Source organism: Lagopus muta, chromosome 2, assembly GCF_023343835.1.
Source record: "Lagopus muta isolate bLagMut1 chromosome 2, bLagMut1 primary, whole genome shotgun sequence".
NCBI classification, from domain to species: Eukaryota; Metazoa; Chordata; class Aves; order Galliformes; family Phasianidae; genus Lagopus; species Lagopus muta.
Window position 1 is genome coordinate 55,535,315 of NC_064434.1, and position 24,689 is coordinate 55,560,003.

Consider the following 24,689-nt stretch of genomic DNA (forward strand, 5'->3'; position numbering starts at 1 on the left):
GACCTTAAACATAGCTGCTTGTGGTTCTCCCAGTTCATAAAATGGGGGTTTCCCTGTAGCCATCTCAATTATCGTGCATCCCAAAGACCAGATGTCCGCAGCCTTCCCGTAACCACGTGGCCCTTTGTCAATTATTTCTGGTGCCATATACTGAAGGGTACCTGTTTAAAACACATCCATCTTTGTTATTTAGGTGCATAAAAAGTACAAATATCTACATAAGACAAGCAAAATAAGAGGGCAGTGGATGATATCAGGAGAGTTAACAGAAGTACTTTATTGTTCAAAACAAGAATTAGAAGTTTCCAGATGCATTTGACATGAAACTTAAAATACTAATCAAAATATTACCTGTGCTAAAAGCATCTGATATCATGTACTAATCTGACAGTATCTCTTTTCAATGTCCACAGAAGATTATATTATTTTTACTCTGTTCTATGCGTAGATTAAGAATAAAATAAGGAAGATTATTCTGAATTGAGTAGTAGGGAACTCAGCATGCATTATGAACGCTTTTTCTGAAGGGAATCATCCTGACAGCATTCTGCATTCTGTTGCATTCAGAACAGAAATTTAACAAGGAAAGAATTAAAATAATGGTCATTTTTCATCTGGAGCAGCCATTTAAATCCTGCAGTGGCAGCACAGTAAATCCAAATTGAATTATCAAGCAGAAAGAGGATTAAGTTAATGACAGGCCTTGTACTAGATGCCAGGATATCCAACCCAGCAACAGAAGGAAAAAACTGTTACCTCTAGGTCAGCACAAGAAGCCATGTGCACAGAAGAGACATTCAAATATGACAGAGGAAAGACAGTGCTCTTCTGTTGTAGAGGAATGCTGTGTCTCAAACTGAACTTCTAAAACAGTATTCTCTCTGAACAGTACACAGCTCACAATTAACTATACCTTAAATGAGCATATTCTAGCAGCGACCTTCCATATTGATCTTAAGCCAATGAAAGTTAAGTGGCTATGGAATCTGACCCTATGCTCACAGCTGGAGTGAGGAAAGAATCTCTCCTGGAAACATACCAGTGAAAGTTTCAGTACAAGGGTTGATTCCCGCGAGTCTCTTTGAAGTTCCAAAGTCTGAAATTTTTAACACTCCACTGTAAGTGTTGATAAGCACGTTATCACCCTGAGGAACAAAACATTCAGAGTAATTACTTTTTTCCATTCATCTCAAGACTTCTTGCATCACCTATTTCTAGAATGCTTTTTTAGAACTCTTTTGTAAGCAAAAATTACTTCCTTAGGCTCTTTTGCATATGATGAATGAGTAATCAATTGCAATCCTGCCTTATGTAATGCCATTATCAGAAACTTCTTTGCAAAGTGACCATCTCCATCTACAAGAATCCGTTTAAATAGTACTATGAAAAACATCTTAAGAAAAAGAACAACAACAACAACAACAAAAACACCTTTGCAAGTCTAGAATCTCCTTGGAAAATAAGCTGCTGATATCCCCACTCACAGTCTTTGTTATTTCTGATATGTTTGTATGAAAGCTCAATCATATCATTGAAAATAGAAGCAAAAATACATGCTTTCTCACATTTGATGCATCTCTGCCAGTTTTCCTGAACAAAACAAAACACTCTATTTGTGCAGATTTGAATTACAACAGCTCACTTACCTAACCCATGGAATAGCAGAGAAGGTCTGTGACAATGAATAGCTTTCAGGAAAAAGCTTTTAAATTACAGAACAAATAAATAGTTTATATAGTTACACCACCAGGCTTAAGCTCAGCAAATTCTCACCTTTATGTCTCGATGCACTATTTGATTATCGTGGAGGTATTTTAATCCTTCGAGAATCTGCTTAGTGTAAAAGCCAATTGTCTGCTCATTATTTTTTAATGGTCCCCATTTTGATCGTAGAAGAGCAGAAAGACTGCCTGTAAATTTGGAGAGGGAAAAAAAATGAGAGTAAAACCAAATTAAACCCTACCTTTTTCCCAAAGGATAAACAAAGTAACAAGGAGCAATCCAAAATAAGTGTAGGTACCTCTTCTATAACCAAAGAGCTCTCCTGGAAATACTTTCTTGCATCATCACCTGCCTCACTAATTAAAAAGAGAGTAAGTATCTCCACAGGTCTTAGCTGCAGCATAGAAATACATGCTCTCTCAAGCAGGCAGACTGGAAACTGTGCAACAAACGGGCTCATCTCTCTCTTATGCCTGGGGAGAAGTTGCTCAAGAGCTTTGTCGTGAAACAGCAAAAAGGCCTGGTGTTCACATGCACCTTTCACCTATTTATATACTCAGAATCCACAGCTTCTCAAAAAGCCAAATCTAGCAAAAGAGGTTTTTATTATGTCTGGCTGCTGTAGGTTCTTCCTTATCAAACAGAAGCAACAATCACCAGCCACAATCCTCTTGTGTTCCATACTTGAAGGGGGCTCAGCTACCTAAGGCTAACTACATACAGCATTCCTTAGTAGGATGGCTGCTGATCACCTGCCACAGCAATGATCTGAGCTGTATCTGAAGCACGTCCTACCTAAACCCTGATCAAGAGGATTCAAATGCTTTGAAAACCCTTACAGGTTTGTTTTTTTTTTCTCATTAATTCAAGAAAGAGAAACTAAAGGATGTTTCATGGAAATATGGTGTATCTTAGTGCAGTGTGAGGGTTCTTTTATTTTTAAAACCTTAAGAAACAAACCAGGTACCAAGCCAGCCTCCATAACTTACCACCAGGCACCTGCTCCATGAATATCTTAATGAAACCATTCTCGCTAAGAGACCCCAAATACTGGACAATGTTCTTGTGTTTGAGATGCTTATGCAAGGCTATTTCTTCATGAAGAGGTTGGGAGTATCTAGAAAGAAATTAAAGAATTTATACAATATTGAGCTTCAGGAAGAAAGTCTGGAGTTTAATGTAGCTGTTTAGTTCTATTTTAGGTCCTGGGAAACACATTTACTCTGATGTACTATGAATACAATATTATCTGTTAAACACATTTGGCATTGCTGGTTATAATCACCACAGAGTAAAAGAAATAATTCACTGCATTTTTTTTCGTAAACTCAGTTCCACTTGGGAAAAAAAAAAAAATCATGTTTAGACTTCTCAAAATATTTGTGGAAATTATACATTCAAGAAGCCACACACAACAAACTTCAGGATATACAACTGCAATGGGGATCACACATCTGGCCTTTACATGGTAACTTTTATAGATGAAGTGGGGTATTATACGTACAAAGTCACTGTGTTGCCAAGTGTGGGCAAAAAGATCATTCCACATTCTAGTGTTAAGGAGCTTTCTAACAAAACGCACGAACAGCAAAAGAAAATGTCTTTATCAACAATTCAGGATCAGAGTTTAAAAGAATTCTGCCAATTATGAAATTCAGAAGTTCTTTTATAAGAACATGCTTATACACGTAAAGAAGATGGGGCTTTCATAAGGCATTTGAGGGAGGTTCTGTTTTACGTTTCTTTTGGAAAGAAAAAACATTACAAACCACACATGCCAAAAACCAGAAAGCAAATTCTCAGTTGTTGCAATCATAAGTGATTCCACAATTTGGATATGTCTACTTAGAGAGGTAGAGAATATCATTTCATACCACAATTTATTGGCAGCATTGTAGATGAGATATTTCTTGATCAGCAAACTGGTTCACTCAATTGCTTAATGAGAGCACATAATGCACAAAATTTGGAACAAGATTCAGTTACTATACCTGCTATCTCTCTCTGGGATTTCTTTAATAGCAATTCTGACTTGATTGCTCAAATCTCGTCCTGCATACACAATGCCGTAAGTTCCTTTCCCCAGAACGACTCGCTCGCCATTTTCATCATACTCATAGTCATACTGAAAACAAACATGAATGAAACAGAGGGATAAGATTTAATTAATCTGACTCTATGCACAACAACGGCATCTAGCATACTAGTTCCTTTCTGTGGACCACGGAGAAGTGGAAAAACACTTCAAGACGGCAACTTGGATATTGTACCAATGTGCTTATTTCTCTCCACTGAATTTATGGAAAGCCTCAGCTTCTAAGGCAGCCATTCCAGGTAAGTGTAAGAAAAGCTGAGCTAGTTGTTACCTGTTCTTCACAGTTACACTCGTATCCTTTAATAGCACTTTCAGCTCTGCTGGCAGGCCTTGAAAAGGCAGCGGAAGACAACAGAGGGCACTCTGCACCCAGCTGAAAACTTCAGCTTCCACAGACACACAAATCAAGGCAGGACACAGTTTACCCCAGACGCTATCCTGACCTGACCACATCTTCCAAAGCCAACAAAACTAACCTGGCCAGGTCAGACAGCAAAGTGTGCCAATGAAGGTTAGTCATTATAGCAGTGCATAGTTACACGGTTTCAGCTGAATTAAAATTTCAAAGAGTTTAAGGACAATCCAGAAATAGTCATTCAATTATCTCATCTGTCCTCTTGTGTAACACAGACATAATTTCACTTCCTTGCTCTCATGCTTAGCCCAGGAACTTGTATCTGCTGAGATACAGAGAATCCGCTACTTCTTTTAGTAATGTTTGAACAGTTAATTACTCTCAGGGTAAAGTCATGCCTCTAATTCTAACTTATTTCTTTATTTCATTATATTTTTCTTTACTAAAGAATCTAGTAATATTCAGCAGTTTTCCTTGTAAAGATACTTACACCCTGTAAACACGTGACCCTCTGCTTTTTTCCTTGCTAAAACAAACCTATTAGGTACCCATAGTTTCTCATTTTGGGGCATTTTACTATCCCACAACCCTCTCTAGAGGTTTCTATTTGTCCCATCTCCAATTTGAGATGTATTATGAAAACACCAACATGAAAACTGGAACAGAGAGCTGGATTCATTATACAGTACTGACTTTTTCAGTTAGTTTTGGTTGTCTCTACAACTTTGGTACGCAGTCCTAAATATTTTGCCCTGTTTCCTGCCACCTAGAAGACTGTCTAAACACCAAGTACTGCACTACACCTAATGGCCTTCTATTCACTTCTCAACTATGTGTACGATCACAGAGAAAATCGAGGTAAGAATACAGCAAGTGATCGCATATTGTGCAAGCTGTGACTTAGCTAATGCGTGAGAGAGCAGGAGCAGGGCACCCCTGGATGCATTCAAGGCCAAGATAGATGCGGACTGGTCTAGTGGATGGCAACCCTGCCCAAGGCAGCAGGGTTGAAACTAGATGATCTTTGAGGTCCTTTTCAACCCAGGCCATTCTATGATTCCGTGATTCTATGATTCTAAGATTCAGTGTGCATTAGAGAGCTAAGGGAAGAATGACCGACTCCCAGCAGCACACCAACACGATCATCTGATTTGTTTTTGCAGTTCATTGCCATGTTTGCCCATACATATTGTAACTAGCATGCACAAGCCTTCCCCTACCACAATTACATCCTTGTTTGTTGTGCAGATGTCCTGCCAATAACGTAATTGTACACAATTGCAGTGATGCATGAAATAGACAACAACCTTTCAAATTTAAACAGATGCTAATATTGCCTGACTTTGACTACACCCTAAAGTAACTATAGCAAGAATCACTCTGTAATAACGTGCGATTATTAAGAACTTGGGTTGAGCACTTCCTCAAGCGAGTAAGATAACTGAAATACAAGTTGGTTATAAAAGCTAGAAATGAGCATTACGACAAATCATTAACTTATAAAGATTAGATGACAAAATTTTGTAAACTGTATTTTTGTCTGACTTCTTCCAGTGAAGGGATGAGTAATTTTACTTCCTTCAGTCAAGCTACTAGAAACTCAAAATAGTTGAAATGATGCTTTGAAAATAAGCTAAAATAAATAACTACCTCCAGGGAGTCTCCATCACATTCTCCTTCCTCTGTAGACTTCCCTATTTCTTCAGTGATGCTGTTCACCATGTCAAAAAACCTTTTGAAAGCAAGTAAAACAAAACATAAAAAAAAATGCAACCACATACTCAAGACTGCATGGGGATATCGGGAATGCATCTCACTACAGCACTGAACGAACCAGAAGATTTTAATAAGCAAAAATTGTGTGTAAAAGTTAGCTTGTTTGCAAAATAAACAAACAAACAAACAAACAAAAGAAAGAATGAATGAATGAAGGTATTACTATTACTTATGGCTTGTCCTTCTTTGAAAGCACACTTCTTTCTTATCTTCCGAGTAATGACAAAACATGAATGGGAAGAAAAATGGTAGAAGAACTTATGCAGACTAGAATTGATGAGAAGACAAGGTAGGGACTAATCTTTGAGGTAGTCATGTTCATTACCTTGAAGCAACACAGTAATGTTCAGTATGGTTGCAGCTTTTTTAAGTACAAATATACAAGACATCTTCTCCAGGAATGCCTTTGGGACTAATTCAAGACTTTAGACCTCAAGCTTACAGAGCAGAAGCACAGCATAGAGCAGGTAAGAAACTTTGTGCAACAAACACTTGCCAACTTTGTTGGAGGGCTATTTATACGATCATACCTATGTAATCATGATAGTAACATACAGGACATCAAGGTTGTTTGTTTGTGATGAGAAATAAAATTTTAACTACAGTAAAGCAAAAACCTTCACTAGCTCTCCTGGACCGTTATTACCCCAAACAGTGCCACTGCAGAAAATCTATTTGTAAGTTTAGGCTGCTTTGTTCAACTGGGGACAACACATACTTGTAATAAGCCCTAATGTGACAAATATAGAGAAATAATACCCCAAGATTTGTTGGGAAAAAAAAAAAAAGTTTGTAATCATGCATTTCTATTATTTGTCTGAATTTGTGTTTTGACCCTCCAAAGTTCACGCATCTCTGGGAGAGTACTATGCTTTCACATACAAAATGATTTGAGCATCCTCACTTGTCACCAACCCTAACCACAGTTCTGAAACAGTCCCTGCTGTACATACAGACACTGCATACCTCAGCATAGAGTGGTTTTTGAAATAACTGTGACATACCTTCTACAATGAACTTCCGTGCAGAAATAGATTTGAAAGTCATCGGAATTGTGCAGCACATACAGAAAACAGCACCGTTCTTCAAACTTCGAAATGCTGAAAGAACAGCCAAGCAGAACACGTTATTAGAAAAGTGCCTTTGGGGTTCTGCCACCTATGTCAAATCGTACAGACCAACACAAGTATTGTCAGAAAGCACCAGATTAAACATGAAAAACCACAGTCTTTCCTTACAATGAAATCACATTCTTAAATCTTCAAAGTTCACATTCAGCTGTCTGCTGTCATTCATTTTGTCCCCTAGTTCATACATCGCACTTGCAAAAGTAGGAATAAAAGTTCCACCCAGGCTGGATGGGACTTCGAGCAACCTGGCCTAGAGAGAGATGTCTCTGCCTATAGCAGAGGGGTTGGAACTAGATGATCTTAAAGTTCTCTTCAAACCCAAACCATTCTATCTTTCTATGATAAATTAACAGGATTATTTCTATTGACATGAGACTTTTTTTTCAGTGCATTTAGGTAAACGCTGATCTCGAAGCCAGGATGAAAGATCACTTCAGGTTCACATTAGAAAGCTTTGAACTCAAATCATGAATTCTTTCCCCTTTACAAATCAGCCACAGCTCACTCTTGAACGTGAAGATTTCTGATCGATTCATTAGGAATTGGTAAATTGATATTATAATGGAAAAACATGTCTAAATTAGGTCAGCATCATAAATAAAATAGAAATGAGACAAACAACTTTGCCAGTTGCCTACCCCCTTCTTCACTTTTGCTTTTACCCGTTACAAATGGGAGTACAAATATAATGAAGAGATATCACAGAATCACAGAATTGTAGGGGTTGGAAGGGACCTCCAGAGATCATCGAGTCCAACCCCCCTGCCAAAGCAGGTTCCCTACAGCAGGTCGCACAGGTAGGCATCCAGGCAGGTCTTGAACATCTCCAGAGAAGGAGACTCATGCATATGCATATGCATGCCATTTTCTTATGAATGCATAGATGCTTCAGCAAAAGAGGTACAGACTCTGGGACTCTGGCACAGTTGTCAATTTTCTACCTAATGTAGGTTGCAGCTTTTGCAAGATATCCATTTGCTACATTATTATTATTTTTTTCAAATGTACAAGTAATTATTGTGCTCCTTAAAGGAAATATTAAAAACTATTTGAAACTGGAACAAATTAAGATTGTATATTATCATTCTCAAGATACAATACAAAAGCCATGTTGCTAATTAAATCAACCTGTTTTTAGTCAGATCAAGATATCTATTGTGGTTTTAATTTATTTATTTATGCAAAATAAAGCAGAACGGTATTCTACACTGCACTAAAGAATTTTTTCTTAGATGTCAGGAAATATTTGTAGTTTTCAAGATTTAATACATCTATGGTTGCTTGACTGTTGATTCTCTTTTATGACTCCCTTACCTTATATCCCTTGCAAGAGCTTTTGGTAAAGAAACTGCTCTTCAGACAAACTGGACACATGCATTTCATAAATTGACTTGTGACAAGCCAAACTGATCACTACTTTAGTATAGTCACTTTAGGTGTTGTCATTCAGCTATTTTTGTCAAGAAAAATTCCTATGTGCTAAGTGATGCACACATCTGGGAAGACAGTCACTGTCCCTGGCTTAATTTACCAAATTTTTTGAGAATATACACAGATTCTACAGATATGAAGTTATTAATGTTGATATTACTAATTCATCAAAAGTTCCAGGAGAATGGAAATATTTTACTAACCCAACATATACAAAAGCCACTTGAGACAGTACTGAATAAATGGGTAAGAACGTAGCATGTACACTAAGGTAATTCATACGGTATAAGGCTTTTAATATTGAATATTTATAAATGTTTATATGCATTCTTTTCCTCCCTGAAAAAAAAAGAAGTCATTAACATGAAGAAAGGAAGACAAAAAGTATCAAGCTATAAAAACAAATTGGATAAACTTTCTCAGGAAACATCTCATTTTCAGAGTTATTGAGCATGTCTAACACTCACCAACTTCTATGACAGCAGAATTGGAGCTGAAATTGCAAGTTTCAAAAGACAAGCAGGGAAACACAATGCAACATGGCCTTGGGCCCAAATCACATGCATACAGAACTCCCATTAGCTGATGACGAATACTGCAAATTCTGTAACTACTGCTTCCTGACAATTCTAGATAAAGTAACAGATAAAACAAGCATTGGCAGAAACCACAGAAATGCAGCTTTGCAGATTTCTGTTTTCCAGAAATGAGGATGGAGACAACTTCCACTCTAACAACTAAGTAGCCTGACAAGATTCCAAGTTCAGTGAAGTCAGGATGGAAAATTAACATCCTTGTTAATTCTTAAACTATGGAAGGAAAAAAAAAAAAAAAAAAGTCACTGTGTTTCTAATGCAACATCTATCATCATGATCCCTGAGGCACTTCCTCGTGGAAACAACACAAGTAGCAGATATTTCACAGTTCAGGCCTTGTCCTGAATATCAAGGAGATTCCAACTTGTAATCCATCTACCAGCTTCATCCTGCAACTTAAGTTTTCATTTTTAAACATGAAAAATAGATGGCATCTTCTTGCTTATGTGACAAATACTAGGGAGCTTCCTTGATAACTGGAGAAAGCAATGCAAAGCACCTTTGGGAAGCAGCTGAGGTCCAAAAGCTCTGACGAAGCCTTTAAGGATTAACAGTGCTTCTTGGCCCAGTTCAATAAAAAACATTTGCATTTGAGGCCAAGAAGGCAAAAAATGAAAGCAGAGTTATTTACATTAGAACACAAATTCTAATCAGTTACAGTTGAAATTTTTATTATTATCATTATTTTTTTTAAGATAAACCCAGTAACAATGGCTTCCTGCAGGTACAGTGCAATTCAGAACTATGTTCAAGTTCCTTTGAAACTCCTGAGCGCTAAATTCCATTACTCATGAAATGAGATGCTGATTGCACTGGTTGATAAAGAGCACACAGAATAAGTGACCTCTCAATTATTTACTTAAAGTATTTACCTAAAAAATTAGTCATTTCACTGCCAGATATCTCTTGGCAGCAGGGCTGAAGAGACGGTAAATATTTAGAAGGGTCTTTGTTGAGAAAGCTTTCAGGAGCATGTACAAAGACTCTCTTTTACATTAACACTGTGCTTGCTTCTAAAGCTGGTTCTTAGTCTAGAAGGGCAAAAAAAATCCTCATTGGGCAGGGAATTTCCCTTCCTAGACAGCTTTACATCTAGGGCTTCAAAGGAGTAAAAAATATTCTGGATACAAAAATAAATTAGAAGCAGGTCTGGTTCTGAAGGAAGTTCCACCCACAAAAATATCCACCTTGATAAAGTCAGGAAGAAAATCATAGAAAAATACTGAAAAAAGATGACAATCAGATAACTGCATGCTTGAAAAATAGAGTTACTTGGTTTTACAACTGCGTAAGATGAAAGATTTCCCCCTTCAGGCCCTCATGGAGGCAGACACTGAGTCTTCAAAGAACTCACTCTTGGCTCGATTGACTCACTGTACAGTTTTCCAAGGGCAGATGAACAGATTGGAAACTTAGCAGACAAATTAAATGACTATTGACAGTTTAAATAACGAATGAGGGAGAGTACACCAAAACAACACTAGCCACAGCAGAGTTTAATAAAGCCAAAAAAATATATCAAAATTGGGCAATAAGTACACATATTCTTTTTTTAGAAGCACACAAAAACATGCTGTAACCAAAACCCAAACCACACCAAACTATGCATATCGTTGCAATTTTGGCTTAAAATAAACTGAATCCCACAGGATTAAATTTCTGTGTCTATTGATAGTTTGTTTTTTTTTAGGTTAGTTGTTGGAAGGAAAAAGAATCATCCATCTGTGCAAAAATGTACTGCAGACATAGCAACAGCTTTATGTGTATGAAACAGTTATTCTTAGAACAGAGCAGTGACTATTTTGAAGAATATAAGATTTCTGGCCTTTTTAAAATTATGCTAAATGCAAACTCCAAAATGGAAAGCCACAGGAAGCCCAAGTATAGACAGATCCTAGAAAAAATAAATGAAACTAAGGTGAAGATCTGATCTAAAGAGATCACAGAAGCAGAACACTAGTTTCTTAGACTCAGCAGATAAAAATCAGAAGGCTGGACCCTATCAGACAGAAGCGAATACTACATTCAGTCTGGGCTCACTTCATGATCTATCCACTGCTCTGCTGCACTCTGTCATCACTGCAGTGACAGTCTGCCCTTCCTATGTTCTGAAACAGTTTTGCTGCCATACCTATAAGCATACACACAAAAGAGAAAACCACACACATCCACACCAAAACCCAACAAGAGATGAGTGATCAGGATACTTCAAGGCACACTAACCTGTCCCCCACCCGCAAAACTTTGTTGATTCCTCATATCCTTCCTGCTTGCTTCCGCATTACTTCCTGGCTTACATATTGTAGTTGGCAAGAACCTGTTTCAAGGACTGCCTTCCTTGTGTTAACAGTTTCCCAGTACGTCAGAATCTCAGTGCACAACTGCATCTCACGGATGTGACACAGCTCAAGCAAGATGACATGAAACGTTAGCAGTTATTGCCATTCAACCTCAGTTAGCATAAAGTGGTAACAAACTTTGAGAAAGCATCAGTTCGAAAATCTAAGGGATTATATTCTCTATTTTTTACACAACTAACATTGCAGGTGGTCATTTCTGAATCTAGAGTAAGACTCCTGGGGTGTCACACAAAGCAGGGCATCTCCAGAAGTACTTGCAATATTCAGCTCCAATATTCTGTCTGCTACTCACCAAGTTTCACAGCATTAGCTCAACATGAGACTCAATTACTTTTTTCATTTCCAAGCACGAAGGGCAAACAACTCACCTTACTCCCCTGATGGACGCAGCACTGAAGTTCCACTCATGGATACCTTTCTGTAACACAAGAAAAAACAAAGTTCAATGAAACCCTCTTCCTTTACGAAAACAAAGAGCCAGTAGGCATATCTTCTCACATGTAACTCAAGAGACCAAAAGAGAAATATTTGGATTATAACAGCCTACTACTTCTCAACAGTTACTCTTCAGGGCTTTTTTTTTTTTTTTTTTTTTTTTCCACCTAAAGAGCAAGAAAAGCTCTATAGAGAAGGTTTGGCTGTTTTTCTCCTTCACTGTTTATTCTGCAAACACAATGTATTATTTTAGAAATAAAGTAAACTAGCAGATCAGAAGGGTGTGCCCATACAGTCTGTCCTGGGTGCTGAACTCAGCTTTATGTGCAAACTTCCAGAAAGAGAGGGGGAAAAAAAATCCCCCTCTGAGAATGACAAGAGCTCATTCTACACATTCAGCATCCTCTGTGTACAGCAATAATTGGCTGAGAGCACTACAGAGCAGGAAGTCTGACTGATGCTGGAGAGTAAAATGGGAAATTCTTGAAATGGAGGTGCAATATTGCTCAAGGAAGGGGCAAATCTAAAGGCCAGCTGTCCAAAGAAACAAAATGGAGACCATTTCCCTAGGAATCCAGAAGAGAGAATTAAGAGCATACTAAAATCCCTAAGAGCTGTTGAAGCAGTAAACAAGACTGGAAGGCACCCTACACAAACTCCCAGGGCCAGGCCTCATTTATTTTCAGATCTTTTACCTGTTGATCTGTCATGCATGGCGGAACTGAGTTCTCTCAGCAGACAATCACGTTGATCTGTGCTTAAGTTCTAATCAAGTTTTACTGTAGGAATCAGAAGTCCTTCATATCTTTTAAAACATTAAAACATTCACCTTTCAGGAAAATGGGGAACTATATCAGCTGGAAGTGTGACAACCTTAGGATCCACCCCATGAGCAACATATTTGAAGAAATTGGTTTCCAGAGCTGAACTGCACTGAGCATTTTAGTCACCTGGGCAATAAAAAGGTATGGAAACATTTCCAGCCAAAAGGCAATTTATAGCGTAAGGGCACAGTGTCAAACACAGACATAATCAAGTTAATCCCAAAAGAAGCATTGCATATACTGTATTTTATATATCCTGTTTTAGGAATGGGAAAGTACACAGAATAGATGCACTACCAAAATAGTTGTACAATATGCACGAAATGAGAGAGGAAATCAAACTCTCAGCTACAGCAGTTCTGTAAGGCTTACCAGATCAGTCTTTTTTATCTCTGTCATTCTTTCCTTCCTGCTCAAATTTCATTAAAGAGGTTGCAAGGCTAATGCAAAATGCCGAACACAACATACTGATAAATACATGCAAACTTCACATAGCTCTAACTGTAAAGCACAAAGCTGTAACTACAGTAACCTTTCAATTCTAAATAAGCCAGTGCTAGTGTGAAGTGCCTGTGGAAGTACTATTCAAGTTGCCTGGCTCTCCTGTATAAACAAAGATCCCCTACTAAATCCCTCTGCTAACAAGGAGGGTGTATCTGTGTTCTTCTTTTATGCTTTACACTGTATACGAGCTCTGCTACTTCTCAATTTTCCATGTCTGAAAACTCTTTTTCCAGAGTTTTGCTATTGATATTTGTCTAATTCCCAGCACTGGGAATAACATAATATCTAAATGATCTAAAACAAACATGCTGCAAGCAGAAATGTGCAAGTAGCACAGCAAGAAACAAAGTATTGTGGGCTTTACCTATAATCAACATGCAACTGATTTGTCAGAGATTCATATATTTTTCATTTACCAAATGATGTTTTCAGGCAATGAAATAATATAAAAGCTATGTCCCTCAAAGATCTTGCCAAGTTTTGAATACATTGGAGTAAACATATCAGGCACGCTATCCAAATTCAGCATCTGTTCTTGGGTTAGGCAAAAAAAACCACCAACCACCCAAAACAAAACTCAAAATGGTTTCAGAAGCCAACACAGAACAGAGACAGGCTGTTCTATTTCAAACTTGCTAACAGCACTGCTGCATTCCTCTAACCCTATGTGGATGTGGAAGGGACTGCTAAAATTAGAGAACTGCAGGGCAAAGGTAATGTGTATTCCACAAAACATAATGCCATCTGATTTTTATATGCATTTGTCTATGTAAAAACTTGGCGTTATTAAAGAAAGAAGTATTAAAATAAACTGCTAAAAAAAAAAAAAAAAAAAAAAAAGAGAAAGGCCCCATTATTTATCCTGGTATTCTCCTATTCATTACCAAATTGCCAGCTGCAGGCTTAAACAAGTTACATTTTGTATTTGAAGCAGAATTTCAGCTTCTATGTGCACAAAGGGAAGTTCATATGCTTGATAACTCACAATTCTTACTCTTAAAGCAATGGTTTCATTTTGAAAATTAAGAATTTTTTTTTTATTTTTTTATTTTTTTATTTTTTTTGGTTACGAACTGAAATCTGAAGCATAAGCTGCTCTAACTTAAGCAGACCTTTGCTAGGTAGATTAAATTCATATAGCTGAAGCCATTTCCAAACCCAGCTGTCTCTTCTATCCTTGTAGCTGGGACAGCTGGCCTTTGTTAATCAGCTCCTACAAGGCCTGTCATCAGCCTTGAAAGGTCCAAAGAAAGAGCCTTCTTCACTGCAGTGGGCTGAAATACATCCATTTAGTTCACGAAGTCTCTCAGCAGAGACAAATGCTACACTAGTTATATTCACCAGTTACATTGTATCTTCAAATTTTTCTTGTACCTTTTCTCCGTTTGAAGTTTCTGATGGAATCTGATGCTTTTTGACAAAATTTTAACAACAGATTATGACAGTACAGCTGAACTTCTAACCAACAAATTGCCCACTGCATTCTTTTAATGGATGTTATGGCTTGTAAGGCAGAGATGCCTGCACTGCATACCCATCAGCTCTTAACATACTGTATAAGCTCACTACAGTAAGGCCAGAGCAGAAGAACCAGTGAGTGCATCAAAAGCTGTCCTTATCTATTATCACTGATCATCAGTAGGGCAGCAAATGTAGGAAAACAGTGATGTGCAGAAAATACATAGATGTGCTGCCAAAATCAGAAGGGGGTCAGGGGAGGGGAAGTATTAAATGCTACAATAGAATATCAGGGGGAAAAAAAAAATCAACAACAAAAAACAAACAAACAAAAATAAACCAAATTTACAATAACAGAAACAAAACTGTAAAGCACCAGTTACACCCCAGAAAACCAAAATACTTTTCTGCTGAACAGATACAGACTGAACACAACCAGATCCTTCTCCCAGTCATAGGATGATTAGGCAGCCAAGTGACAAAGCTATGGGAAAAGCTACTGCTGAAAGCATCAAGCTAAATATCCCTGTAAGTACAAGGAACATTAACACGCTATCCAGTATCTTTGTAGGAATATGAGTACATATGATCAAGTAAGTTTAACTCAAACTGGAATACAAGCAGTGAGATGTCACATGCAGCCAGTACAGCAGTCCTACTTGTTTTGCCAAAAGAAAATACTTAGAGATACCGAGATTCTCATCAAAGATAATATCAGGCAAATGGCAAAGAATCATTTAGCATAAGTACAGTGTTAGCAAAAGAAGACATGAGTATGAACTGGCTACAAATTCAGAGTGAAAGCTCAACGACCGAAAGTGGCATACTGCTGCTTCACCAGTGCTATTCCACTCCAGGCTTTAGTAGAGGTTTTGATGACACACTCAAAACACTTTCCAGTGTGAAGAGTCAGTTGTGAAACCTACACTAGTGCTCAAAGATTTATACTGTTCAAAAACAGAATATTAAGGGATTCTTCAAAGAGGAACACGACTAAATAGCCCAAACATAGGACTACATAATCCTGTGTTCCCCCATACTGTACAAAAGACCCTAATCAGAATATAATGCCCCGTTTGGATATGAATTACACACACAAAAAGCTCACTATATCTATAAACACGAACTCATGTGTACAACTAGTTTCTAAACCACCTGAATTCTAAATACAGAAGTACTTTCAGAACACACATTATACAACAGCAAGATTTACTCTGTCATACTGATACAAATCATTATTCATTATGTGGTTAATTCTGTTTTTCTCTGGAAATTGCATAAATTTATCTTCTAACTTTATTTTCACATTCTGAACCTACCTGTGAAAACGCAGACCAGAATGAGCTACAGATGAACATTCTAGGCAAACACCTCAGTTTGTTCCCAAAATAAACTATTTCAGCCACAGCTCAGTTCTGTTCCTTCATGAACTTTTAACAAAAATTCTAATTAGTGCTGCCTCACATAGAAAAAAATGCTTCTCTCTTAAAAGCACATGTATAAAAGCTGAAGGATGGATCACCTAGCAAATAGGTCCTTTACTGTCCTGTCTTGCAAGGATGCTGCCACAGAAGAACGAGCAGTGCTAGTTCTAGAAAACACACTACCTTCAGTGTTCTGTTTCCAGCTGATTTGGCCTCTATCATTTCTTCATATAACCCTCCCATGTTTCCATGCTCCCTTCCTTCTCTAAGGCCTTAAAAATGTGTTCTGTCTTCACTCTTACCAACATTTTTCTTCCTAAGCATCCCAGAATGTGATCACAGAATCACAAAATTGTAGTGGTTGAAAGGAACCTTGATAGATCACTGTGTCCAGCTCCCATGAATGGTGATAACCATTCAATGCTTTCCTCTCCTCTTGCATCTCTGGAATTTCTAAACTTCTTTCCAAATATGTAAGGCTTTCCCACACCTCAACTTAAGTACTTCTCAGCTTTTCCATTTGCAGTACCTCCTGAGCATCTATCTGTCCCTATGCCAAAAAGATTCTTTGCCTCTTCATTTATTTCACTGCCATTTAAGGGCACGCCAGTCTCCAATGCTTTCATATTAGAAGAGTATTTACCACAGCAGACAAGCAATGCTGTGAGTATGGGAAGAAGAAAGCTTTGTGTACGTACACATTACGTGACATCATTTGTACTATGCACGTTATTTACAAAGTCTCAAGCAACAGACTTGTTCATATTAAAAACAACCTGGAAGAAGCTACATGTTGTTTTTAAACATGGTGGACGCAGAAGATCCATTAAGGAACAGGACAAATTCTAAAGAAAAAATTAAGAACGATCTGTTTGAAACAAAAAACACATGACAATGTGTAAGCAAAGCATCTTCACATATGCTAGAAACATACCCTCTCTTTCACAGAATTTGACATTAGATACAACTGCTTGCATGTTACATGACTTACAAGCCATGCACTTTTAAATTGGGAAAGAAGTTACAACTACAGAAACATAATAGTACCTTGTCATCCGGCAGCACATGCCAGATAGATACAGTCTTCTCCTCAGCTTCGCTGTTGATGGAGAGATATGAGGGCTGATAGATTTTGGTTGGCTCCAATATTAAAACCTTGTAGAAAAAAAATAAAAATCTTAAGAGTTAGTAAAAATAAAGTAATAAATATAATATAAATAAAAAATAAGTAAATAAGTAAATAATTACCCAATAAGTAAAACATAGGAAATGTGTACTAAAATCTGTTAAAACTTTATCTGTAGCCATATCATAGCAGGAAAAAAAAAAAAAGTAAACAGGATGAACAATGAAAGTTCTAGGTACTAAGCTAGTTTACTGTGGCTCACAGTAACTTAAGATAAAGAAAACATCAATTTTCTTTTTTTGAGTTACATGTCACTCGATTGTATATATCTTAAATTCCAAACAATTTCTCTGACACCTATCATATTTGAAATCCTTCTATCACAAGTCTTCCTTTTACAATGCCGTTTGAGAATGTCCATATCCAACATAGACAGGATTCAGGGTGTAACTTAATTATTTTTTACAAAAGTGCATTTGGCTAAAACAGAAAAACAGATCAACCTAGAATTAGAGTGACCTGCTTTTGATTTAGAACACCGTGAACCACAGCAGCCAGATTAAATGATTTTTTCTCAAAAGCAACATGCACTGCTACAAAAAGCAGACAGTTAAAGTTTACAGAAAGTTTCCTGGTACAAATACAAACAAAGAAAAACCCAGAATCTTCATGTAAAAGTGATGGGATGCAACGCAGTAAGATTTGGACTGAATATAGCTACTGAGTAGATGAAGCCAACTTGCTACTTCAGTAACGTTCTGCCAGAACTACTTCCAGGTCTACACCATTTAAAAGCCAACAAAGCTCGGCTATTTGAAGAAGTATGATTTCTCATTAAAGCTTCTTATGTCTTTATTTTGGATTTTCAGTGGTTAAAAAAATCTGATGTCTAAAATGTCCAATCTTTAGTGCCTCCATAGAAGATCTTCTCATTCTGAAGAATGGGAAACACTGCTATTAATTCAAGAAAAAAACCTACCTTTCACCAAACTACTTTTTGGAGTTTAAAGAATTGCTTTAGAAAGTAAAGCCTGGTCTACATCTATGTTTTAAAAAGAAAGCCCGTAAAATCAAACAGCTAGAGCAGAAGGTCTAGGAAAGATTAATCAGTCAAATCTTAGTCACAGCAACTTCTTCAGTCAGTGAGCATATGGACACATGACAGAAGTGCAAGGCTGTAGTGTGAAAAGTATCATGGCAGTTAACTGGGTGACAAAATGCGTCACCCTGCATCTTCAGTCACTTACAGTTGTTAAAATCTGGTTTAGACCATTTCATGAACTGGTGTCTTATCCTCAGTTATCCCAAAGTTACCCATAAGCTGCATCACTTCTTCCTCTAATTGCTGCAAAGAGGATCACGACTCTGAGGCCAGCAGCTAGGAGACCAAGTGATAGTTCAGCAACTACCAATTACTAGAGAAGTCCTTAAGTTCAAGCTCTGAGAATTTCTACAAAAAGCTTGTTATAGATGTTATTTGTAAGTGTAAAGATGTAACTGTGCTTCATTTTGTTGACTTGTTGCACCACATGATTTTGCTTTCAAATAGGCACAAACAAAATCCTTTTATTAGGAGAATTACATGTCTGTCTGCAACACCACTACAATTTCCTGCCTCAGCCTGTTGCTGTTCAACACTACCATCTCCTTTATTGTTTATTATCCCGTTTACAGTCTGATGTCAGAAGAACTGCACAAAACAAGTATGCCCTTGAAGTACTGGGGGGTCGATAGTGACTAGACCTAAAACAAAAAGATGTATTTGCCAATGGTTAGCTAAAAGGAATACCCAAGACATTATTTCTCCTACATATATCACTAATATGTATCACTAATATACAGAGGCGACAAAGAACAGCACATTTGTGTACACCAGGATATGTCGTAAAAATCTTTCAGCAAAGTATTCATGAAAGAAACCATAAAAGTATACATAAGTTATAGTGCACTGTTGTTGAAATATATTAACAGCTGAATAAAAAAAAAAAAAAAAAAAAGATTTATTGCTGTTTGGTCTGATTTCTAAGCTCTAACAGAACACATACTTAATAGGCAGCAGGCTGTGTAAAAAGTCTGTTGAGTCAGAGAGACTGAAATTAAGTGTCTTTTCTTCAGAACATAACATAATATAGTATTACATGGAATACACTGCAAAATTCTGCTTTAGAACTATATTCATTGGTAGCAAGCATTAAATAATAAAATAATATTCTGACTTTTTTACATTATTTTATTGGAACAGATTGTGCAATTCCATTGTAGCCATGTGAAATCAATTAAAACTAGTTTAGTATGCAGGCCAAATGCATTTCTTCTGGACAAGCAGTTTTTTTGTCTGGGAACCTACAAACAAGCAGTGTTTTGTCTTCATTTCCTACATGTCACAACTAAAAACAAACCAACAAGAAAACACTTACTGGAAATCTAACTACAGACACATCTGTCTTTGTGGCTTCAACAAGGAAGTCCATCCAGAAGTCCACGAGTTCCTGTTTGGCTGTATGTTGTTCAGGATTCAGTTTTTTAAAATGCTGATATATCAAAATAGTCTCTACAATAGACTTCAGGTACCTGTGATCAATAATACAGCAAGTAAATAATAATGTCTGCATCTTTTATTCCAACTGAAGCACCCACCACTGCAATGCTAAGGCAGTCAATAAGATTCTGGTTCTCCAGCTTGCTTGCAACAACAGCAATTCCTCATTTTTTGATGGAAATGTTGCAGCTATGTTATCAGTCTGAGATCTGGGACAATCCTTCCTGCATATATGCCTGAGCACATATGCTGCCTGCTACTCTAAACCATGAAAGCTTCCTGAAATATCTTTGTTTATAGTCTAGCTATATGCAAAAAGAAATAATGCTAACTCAGAGGGCATTTTGAGAGTAGTTGTATAGCTATACATTGCCCAACTCTCCCTCTTTGGTTGAATGGATATTCTGCACGAAATACTGTATCTACCTTGTACCAGAAGGCTCTGCTGCTGAATAGCAGGCTGAGAAGAATTGCTCACAGGAGAAATCACTGCTGAAGCACAAACAAGCATGCTGTATTTTCAGAGTTTAATCTGCAGACTTAAACCCTAAAGCACTGGGTACATAAAATCCCAACAAACAGGCATTCATAAACTCAAGCAAACTACCAGGAGACTCCCACAGAATGCTCTCCAGCTCCTCATGTACACAGTTTAAAAAAAAAAAAAAAAAAAGCATTGCATATAAATACATTGTAAACAGCTTTTATAAGAAAATTGGTAAGAAAAAACAACGTTGTCCATTTCAACAGTTTCATATGCTATCTCAATATGTAAGTTCAGCATTTCCATATTTTAGCACACCTACATTCACTTCTGACCAGCTTTTGGAGACAGACCAGTTTCTTCATAAAAAAGACAAAAAAAACCCAAACAAACCCAAAGAACAGGCAGCCTTGACTGGCAGAGTGACAACTTAGGTCAGAAAGGAGTCTTGGATCTCCTTTGCCAAAAGGACCTAGACCTTGATGAGTGGACAACTGGTCCCTACTTCCTGTCTGCATGTGAAGAAGAACATGTTGAATCTAACTCTAGACTTACAACCTTTCCATTAAATGGACCTTAATCTGCATTCTTCTCAATCACAACCAGATGAAACTTGTACAGATTGCTCATTTATATTAAAGTTCATAAAATAGTTGGCACATGCAATAACTATCACAGTATTCCAAGGTGTATCTGTGCTCCTCTAGCCAAGCTAATTGCACTCCTAGGAACACTTGGGCAGTTATGACTAAACCCACATGCTCCTACCACTTCAAATAACTGAAGAAGCACAGTGCCTATAAGCAACTTCTCTCCCCCCTTACCTTCAGAAGAGGGTCAATGGTAAATCTGCTCTTCTCAGCCCAGCAAAAAAGTCATAATATATATATCCATGAATAAAGGCAGAAGGGGAAGATACCTCCATCAAGGTAGAAGTACAATGAAGCAATACACAGACTAGCAAAATCTGTTAGCAAGATACAGTGTTTTAAAAGACATTACCATACACCATCTTTCTTATCACCTTACCATGCTGGTGCCTTTAGCTTAAATAGCTTTTCTGAAGCCTGGATCACTCTTATGTGGTCATTAGCCAACATACTGGCTGCCAAGAAAGATCCCACTTCCCAATAGCTCTGCAGCTTCTCCAAGCTCCCCTTTTTACCAAGCAGGCTGCTGATCTTTACCCCTGTAGTAGAAAGAATAATAGGTCACAGGAACATATCTATGTCATTTTAAAATACATTATTTCCCTGCTTTGAAATCTATTCATTGCTTAAGTTACTTTATCCTTTCCATTTCAATGAAATAAGATGGAAATTATACTTACCAGTTAATGTTAAATGACTTCCATACGCCCTAGGTTGTAGCAGACTTTTTTTTCCCTCCCCCTCTTCCTAAAGACCTCTCAAGAAAGGAACTTTAAGACATCGCTGTCAGGACAAGGCCACAGTCACATTACCTAGGTTCTTGCATGGACCTCATCTGTAAAGGTACATTGGGGCCTTAGGCTACACAACATAGCTGTAAAAACTTAACAGATGCTGAATAAGGCACCTATTATGTTTTTTTTTTTTCTGCTTTTTTTTTTTTTTTTTTTTTTTTTTTTTTGAGACTTACAAGCCCCAAGCCCCAGACTTACCTTTATAGACAAGGTCCCATGCAGAAGGAACTGATGATCCACTGGCCTTCTTCCAGCAGTGATGTTCATTAATTTGCCGCAAGTCCTACCCCAATGAAAGACATCTATTAATATTCGTAAGCCCCTCAGCAACTCAAGACTATGGAGAGCCTCAGGCCTCATTTTGACTTGCTAAGTTTTCTGAAAACTACAAGTCTCCCCGTGGCCTTCAGGGTGAATTTTAGTTCAAAACAACTACTGCAACTATGGCACATTTATAGCTAACGCCCCTGCAAATGAAATATTTTCCAGCCTACAGGACATGCCTTATCACCACAGTAACCTTCTGTTCACTTTCCCCATACTACTCCACTATGGCAGTTTCCCTCCCATATCACCTTCTGTCATATCAAAGCTTACTATTCACATGAAATTGCAATGGAACTGTTGATTTTTCTCCTTTTTTTCCTTAACCTTCATTAAATAGCTAGCAGACTGAATTTCATTCTGAATGCAGCAATAAATCTTATCAAAACAGATATTATTAGCTAAATTTCAGTCAACAAAATCCATACTGTTCTGTTGTGTTGCTTACATTTCTGTGTTCTAAACACTAGATAAAAAATGGATATAGTTTTACACATAAAATACAAGTGCTCTATAGTCTGTTTCATATCTGTATTTCACTTTGTGCTCTTGCTAACAAGTTGTCATGCTGGAGTAACATACAGAATAAACTGACACTTAAATATAAGTAAAAGCATTAGCTGTCTGCTTCTTAGAGAAAAGTTTATTTATTCTTGAAGAGAATATATGCAATTTTAAGATTGCAGCCTCCTTTTATTATTTCTCTAGCTTATTTTGGTCTCATTATCCTTAAAAGTTTTTAGAAAGTATTAGAACAACCAGGTGAAGACAAGACATTCTCTTTGTTTGCAATAAATCTGGCATTTACAAAAACAACGAAGCATCATCTAAGATCCAGAACATTTTATCAAAAATATTTTGCCTTAAAAAGAAATGGGCATAAATACAGAAAAAGAAAATTACTGTCAGAACGGTCATTAATGCCAGGAATACACCCACAGCTGGAAAGAAAATAATATTCAATAACAAGATATTACCAGTTAAAGATTACTTTGAAAGCTTTATAAATAAACTGCTTTCCTTGCTCAAATATTGACAGAACAATTTGTATTATTGGATCTCTTGTGTACTGGAGTTGCACAGCTTGCAGAGATCATTATTGCCAATGCAAAGCACTGTGTTTATGTTTTGGTCTCTAAGTTCTGTGATTTTGTACAGTTAAAACAATTCTGTAAAGAAAATACAATGAGTACTTGATTAATGCTTCACTTGATCATTTCATGTCAACTATTATTCTGACAAGTATAGGCAGGAACTCTCAGAAAGCAAATTTTGATCTGATGCAAATGGGTAAAAAGTCTCTTTGGTTACTGGAGTTATTACTTTATTCCCAATGTAATCAGATATGCATCTTCTAATTACAGCTTCATGCACCCTCTGAAGTGCTGTTAAGGACTGTATCTTTCCTTTGCTTTTCCTAACCTACCAATATTATTTCCACACAACCTGGACTGAAATTCAGCCAGCTTCACCTCTCTCCTTATTGCCCACCAGGAAACAGATTTTCTCTAACATCTATGTGTTGTAATAACACAACAGGAGGATGCCAAGCACTACTAAGCAAATCTAAGTGCTGTTTAGGTCTTATACACAGATAAATACAAAAAGGTGACATCAAAAGAATGACATAAGCATAAAAGACCTTTGGGACAAGAAAAAAATATGTTTCCTTGCAACCTCTGATTTCCCTAATTTTTGGTCAAAATCATTAACATCAGTCCAAGATAAAGGAAATACTGATTTGTCCTCAGAACCTAGCACAGTTCAAGTCAGCCGACAAACCTTATCGTATTAACATGAACCACAGTTTTATCACCAATTACCATTGTCCAATGCATAAGGCCTATATTATAACTGTGTTTGAAATAATCTTTCAAAGTATTTTAACAATATTTCTTATAACAAAATAGATGCTAGTAGGTCCCTTCCACTATCTAAAGGTAGACTACGAGGGGATCAAACGGAGAGGGACTCTTTATCACTAGGTGTAATGACAGGACAAGGAGTAACGATTTTGAACTAAAAGAAGGTAAATTTAGATTAGACATAAGGAATAAATACTTTACTATGAGAGAGGAAGGAGGTCCAGGGGAAAGTGTCTCTACCCACGGTAGATGGACTGGAGGCAGATATTTAAGGTCTCATCCAACTCAACAACTCTATGACCACAGCAGGCACTATCTTTAAATGAGTCTCAACAGACAACAATTAAATCACAGAATGGCCAGGGTTGGAAGGGACCTCAAGGTTCATGAATCTCCAACCCCCCTGCCACATGCAGGGCCACCAACCTGCACGTTTAATGCTAAACCAGGCTGCCCAGGGCCCCATCCAACCTGGCCTTGAACACCTCCAAGGACGGGGCATCCACAACCTCTCTGGGCAGCCTGTTCCAGCACCTCACCACTCTCTCTGTAAAGAATTTCCCCCTGATGTCTGACCTAAATCTCCCCTCCCTCAACTTAAAACCATTTCCCCTCATCCTACACATATCAACCCTTTCAAAGAGTTGATTCCCCTCCCCATATAAATATTTACATAGGAAAGATTGCCACACCAACAGCTTCTAAAGAAAACAAAAGTTCCTTCCTCTCATCTTCAAAAAAAAAAAAAACAAAAAAACCAAACATCCAAAACTAAATAAATCACTACCCTTCAACCA

The 24,689-nt window shown here is 37.4% G+C and overlaps 1 protein-coding gene across 2 annotated transcripts in view; it reads right to left on the reverse strand.

Moving 5' to 3' along the window:
• MAP3K5 (mitogen-activated protein kinase kinase kinase 5) overlaps positions 1-24,689 on the reverse strand; it is a 126,279-nt gene that overhangs the window by 50,869 nt on the left and 50,721 nt on the right. For both annotated transcript variants that reach the window (XM_048938329.1, XM_048938330.1), the window contains exons 9-19: positions 21,289-21,448; positions 19,654-19,807; positions 17,158-17,265; positions 11,834-11,883; positions 6,953-7,048; positions 5,823-5,904; positions 3,714-3,847; positions 2,712-2,839; positions 1,774-1,910; positions 1,040-1,145; positions 4-161 (exon numbers count right to left, since the gene is read on the reverse strand). In XM_048938329.1, the coding sequence (XP_048794286.1) occupies positions 4-161; positions 1,040-1,145; positions 1,774-1,910; positions 2,712-2,839; positions 3,714-3,847; positions 5,823-5,904; positions 6,953-7,048; positions 11,834-11,883; positions 17,158-17,265; positions 19,654-19,807; positions 21,289-21,448 (1,313 nt within the window). The remainder of the gene's footprint in view (positions 1-3; positions 162-1,039; positions 1,146-1,773; positions 1,911-2,711; positions 2,840-3,713; positions 3,848-5,822; positions 5,905-6,952; positions 7,049-11,833; positions 11,884-17,157; positions 17,266-19,653; positions 19,808-21,288; positions 21,449-24,689) is intronic.